The sequence below is a fragment of the Nanorana parkeri genome, unplaced genomic scaffold (genome assembly GCF_000935625.1).
Source record: "Nanorana parkeri isolate BGI_ZX_2015 unplaced genomic scaffold, ASM93562v1 scaffold277, whole genome shotgun sequence".
NCBI classification, from domain to species: Eukaryota; Metazoa; Chordata; class Amphibia; order Anura; family Dicroglossidae; genus Nanorana; species Nanorana parkeri.
In genome coordinates, this window is record NW_017306545.1 from 285,683 (window position 1) to 290,795 (window position 5,113).

The 5,113-nt window shown below is 40.4% G+C and overlaps 1 protein-coding gene across 2 annotated transcripts in view; it reads left to right on the top strand.

Moving 5' to 3' along the window:
* CRHBP (corticotropin releasing hormone binding protein) overlaps positions 1-3,899 on the top strand; it is a 20,071-nt gene extending 16,172 nt beyond the window's left edge. The window contains exons 6-7 of one of the 2 annotated variants that reach the window (XM_018557276.1): positions 815-935; positions 3,560-3,899. In XM_018557276.1, coding sequence (XP_018412778.1) covers positions 815-935; positions 3,560-3,714 — 276 coding nt within the window. In that variant the 3' untranslated portion in view covers positions 3,715-3,899. The remainder of the gene's footprint in view (positions 1-814; positions 936-3,559) is intronic. The other variant, XM_018557277.1, reaches the window with a different exon arrangement.
* The last annotated feature ends 1,214 nt before the right edge of the window (positions 3,900-5,113 follow it).

Consider the following 5,113-nt stretch of genomic DNA (forward strand, 5'->3'; position numbering starts at 1 on the left):
CTCTGAGATCTTATGTGACCAAATGCCATGAGATGCAAAGGAAGCTCATGCTGGAAGATGGGAAAAGTTGTATCACAATATGCAATGTGCTTTAGGAAAATCCCCCTTTTGTGAGGCCCAACAGTTAATGTGGTGGCACCATGGCACACTTTGCATGGTGCACTTAAACTCACAAACCTGTTCCTCTCATGAAAAGGTTTGCTTGCTGTGCCTGAGTATCCCTTTGGAACTGTGTCTTTTGTGCATGAAATGTTGCTTTTCTTTTTTATTTTTGTATATGAAAAGAACTGTGACTGGATTGAAGCAAGCACATGGCTTTTGCCTCAAAATGTTGTCCTGTAAAGATCTCCCTTTTCAATTTCTCAGAAGGCTGAATAGAATGTGTATATACAGAACTAATGAATCTAGCCATAGGTACATCTGCCACTTAAGTCAGCCCTGTAGGCTTGTGAGGTCTTGATCTGGCTAAGATGACAACCCAACTTGCTGTACTACAGAGGAGGAACACTTCACTCAAATTGTACGTTGCATTTTAATACTCACTGCTATGGTACCAGATGATAAAGGCACTTTTCTATTTCCTAGAATAGTGCTACATCGCTGGTTACAATTAAATGTTCCACCACAATGCACAACATAAATGTTTTGACTTAGTTTTGGGTGGTAGGATACGTAGTGCATGAGAAACTACAGTTATTGCCTACCCATAGCTATACTTTGAAGATCCTTCATTGTAGATTTCCTCTATTCATTTAATTAGCTGAGTGCTCCTGTTGCTGTGCTTCCAAATAGTCATATAATAACCTTTTCACAGAAGCCACCACCAAAAGGATGCGGGGAAGCTGGAGACTTTGTGGAACTCTTGGGTGGTACTGGATTAGATCCATCAAATATGTTTCCATTAGCTGACCTCTGTCATTCATTTCATGGATCTGGTAAGTAATGCTACTTTTTTTTATCGTTAAGGTACCCATACACACAAGATTATAGTCACTTACCATGGCTAATTTTATTCTCATGTCTTTGTGTCCCATCTCATGCTCTCGAGATAAACAATCAGTTAGACAGACTATAATGATCCATACAAAATATTTGCTTAGGTGCAGTCAGTAGTTAAAGGGTATAGGTATTACATTATTGTTCCTCCTATCCTTTTATCAGGGTAGGCTGCATGGAGTGTAGATATATTGGAAGAATAAGGATATAGGAGTTGACCTAATCATTTATTAGCACTGAGGGTCCCCGCTTCATATCCCGGTCAGGTCACTATCTGCATGGTGTTTGCATGTTCTCCCTCTGCTTCTGTGGGTTTCCTCCCACACTCCAAAGACATGCTGGAAGATTAATTGGCTCCTGTTTAAATCCTTTCTGTATGCATGTGATATAGGGATCTTAGATTATAAGCTCCTTAATGGCAGGGAATGATGTGCATGTGCAGCTCAGTATGTAAAGTCATGCATAAAATTGTTGACGCTATATAAATACCTGTAATAAATAAATAAATAAATTAGCATTTTCTGCTGAGAACATTCTTATCGGAGAGAAGAGAAAATAAGAGGCAGCAACGGGAAGCAATGACTCTCTGCTACCCCCTAGAGACTGCTAGAGACATGATTCTCCTCTCACTTTACAGAATCCTATCAATATGTTATTAAAGAGATCTAAACCCAAAAATAAAGCTTTTATATATTGCAGCTTTCCAATGCTTAGTGCAGCGGCTGCATCTTTTTTTTCTTTGTTTAGGCTTTTTCCCTTTATTTTTACCTGGTAATCCAGGTGATTGTTTAAAAACTGAGGATGTTGGGAGAAGTCCATCTCAGATAAGTGAAATCTGCAATATATTTAATAATAGTAACTGAACTAACAGCACTCCGCTGGCAATGTTGCTATGTGTATGAGCTGGTACACCACATGTATTGTAGGAAAGCTGCGGACACCACAGGTATATTTGCAGATATATGGGACTGCTTGCTTCACAACATTGAGTGCTGGCCTTATGAATATTGTGTGAAGCATGGAATGCTATATACACAAAGGGTAAAAGGCCTGCATGCCTATGATATATGGGACTGCTTGCTTCACAACATTGAGTGCTGGCCTTATGAATATTGTGTGAAGCATGGAATGCTATATACACAAAGGGTAAAAGGCCTGCATGCCTATGAAGTAGTTTAAGTCTATATATGCATAAACTACAGACAATTGGCTATTTATGCTGCATTATATGCAGTGATTGCTTTATTGTTAGGATATATATCCATCTATATATCTACATAGATATATAGATAGATAGATATATAGATAGATATATTTATTTTTTTTGATCTTAATAGACATGTCTTTTTTTAAGCCTGATAAAAGTTATACTAAACTCAGGAGTTAAATCTTAAAATGCATTCAAGTACCTTAACTATTAACAACAATGTATCTTATTTGTGTATCACTCGGCTGTAGATTCTCACATCATCTCTGAATTGGTGCTGACACTGTCCTTCCTTCTGGAGGGTGGCTACTTTTGTTCTCTATGGTCCCTGTGTGTGTTGTAAAGTAGCCACTGCTCCAAGCTCACTCCTGTAATGAACTACAATCTCAATACAAATGAGTAAACTAAGGGGTCTATTCACAAAGCTGCCGTAGGCAGCTGAGTGAATAACCGGCCTGAAGTGAAGTAAGCCCAACGCAGTTAGGCTATTCACTTCAGGCTTGTATGGCTGATTTCAGCCGTACACCGACTAAAATCAGCCATACATCTAATAGCGGGAGACTCCCGGAGTGTCCGGGAGAGTTGGGCTGTCAGGAGATCAGCGTCCCTGGTTACCTGGTAACCAGGGACGCTGATCTGTCTGTGCAAGTGGCCGTGCCTTCGGCTCGACTGATCCCCTCGGCCGACTTCGGGAGCTGTACGGGCTATAGTGCATAGCCCTTACAGCAGCTCTTCCGAACCGAAGGGGTCCTGGGGTTGAAGCTAGCCGAAGTATCAGCCGAATCTACGGCTAGATCCTTCGGCAGCTTTGTGAATAGACCCCTAAATGTGAGATTGTAGTCCATCACAGGAGTGAGTTTGGAGTGGTGGCTACTTTACAACACACTCAGGGACCATGGGGAATAAAAGTAGTCACCCTCCAGAAGGAAGTACAGTGTCAGCACCAATTCACAGCCGAGTTATACACAAATAAGATACATTTTTGTTAATAGTTAAGGGAATTTTCACTTTGCAAGGGAAATAGCACATCATTTTGTGAATGCGTTAAAAATTCATTTTGCAAAGACTACCAAATCACATGCAAGGAAAATAACATTTTAGTTTACACATAATTGCATGATGGAAGTCAGCAGAGCTTCAACTCACTGAGCTAAGTGAAATTTCCCTTGCAAAGTAAAAATTTCCTGTACAACGGAACAGCCTATTTGCCTTTAGTAAATCAACCCCTGAGAGTCTACACATTACAGAAACCTTGGTATGTTGGTATGAAATCTTGATGTAAATGTTTTCATTGGTTTTACATTTTAACGCCATTGCTATCGTTGATTTACAAAAATGATGTGCTTTGGTTCACAGCCCAAATGAAGATTGGATGCGACAACAGCGTGCTACGAATGGTTTCGAGCGGCAAATATATTAACCGGGTGACGTTTGAGTACACACAGCTGGACAGACAACTAGAAAGACAGCAAGGAAATAGCGTGGAAGAGGTCTGCTCTCCAATTGATTGATCTTGCATTTTTTTCCCTAATTCCAAAGCATTATTTTCAAATAAACCGAATCATAATTATTCATTTCCAACAATTTTCTGTATCTTTAGCTGCTTAGCAAGCAGGAGTTAAAATCGGGAACAATGTTTTCTATGTTATTTTTATAGACTCTTCCCTGCTTCCCTATTCTAATGAAAGATGGCAGCCAGAACTTTGAAAATTGAAGTTATAAAATAACACACTCAATATGTTCATTTCTAAAGTCAAAAATCTTTAAAAAAATTATGTAAATTTACTCTGTCAATAGAATAAAAAGTAAAAAAAACTTACATTTTCTCTTTCGAAAGAGGTACAGTTCCTGAGGAATCTAAAAGTTAGATGTAAAAAAAAAAAAAAAAAATACACACATCTTCGTCGAAAGATTTTGTGCATTATTTATTTTCTTTCATTGGAGCCAGTAAAGCATTGCAACCTGCAACGCTCTGGCTTCTGCAAATGCTCCCTCTGGTCCTCGTTCATACCAAGGTACAGACTTTCAGTAATATGGACGGGAGGTAGAATGATTGGACTACAAGTGCGGTGACATCACCAGACTTCAATTTAGAGATACAAGTTCCTCTGCCCTGGTGACTAATGGGGCTTGTAATTTCTCCATTCACAGATTCTGTCAAAGGATCTTTGAAAGAATGGCATGGATGTGTGAATGGAGCCATGCACAGCTGAACCATTTTTAAAATATCAGAGCAGCCTGCGGGGATAAGAAAAGCCCCACGATTCTGATACGTGGGAGGAGCAGTTGGGGAGGGTGCAGGACGATTACGATGTTACCATGTTTCATGTTATACCCTGAACATAGGTGTAACATGAAACATGGTCAGAAAGGTAAACTTAGCCTTTAAGTGAAAAGTGGACCTCCCACTGTGCCCTGTAGTTCCACTCACCATCCTCTGCATCACTACTGCTTGTACATAGTGACACTAGTCTACTAGTGACACAGAGGTCAGCATATAGAAGTAGAGAGCATAGCAGGGGACCAGCATGTGGCACCCCTAGGAGTATGTCAGACACTGAAGAGTCTTCATCCGCCATGGCTGTTCAAGTCAGTGGAGAAGCATGCTATTGGTGGCAGGACAGGTGAGTGTTAACAGGTAGTGTGATACTTTTTAGGGAAGCCTTTTACTTTAACTTCCTAACCTAGCATCAGAGTCACTTAAGTTGATGGATTTGTCTCATGTCTGTTAACCAGTTGACATCCGCGGTGTTAAACCCCCTTCCCATCCAGGCAATGGACTTGTATTAAAGGTGATGATGTCACGGGTCCTTAGACCACCAGAGCCTGGGGGAGAAGAGGCTGCTGGGGGCCAGTCTAGCAGCCAGCACTGTTAATGATCATATTGTCCCTTTCACTGATTGGTTACTG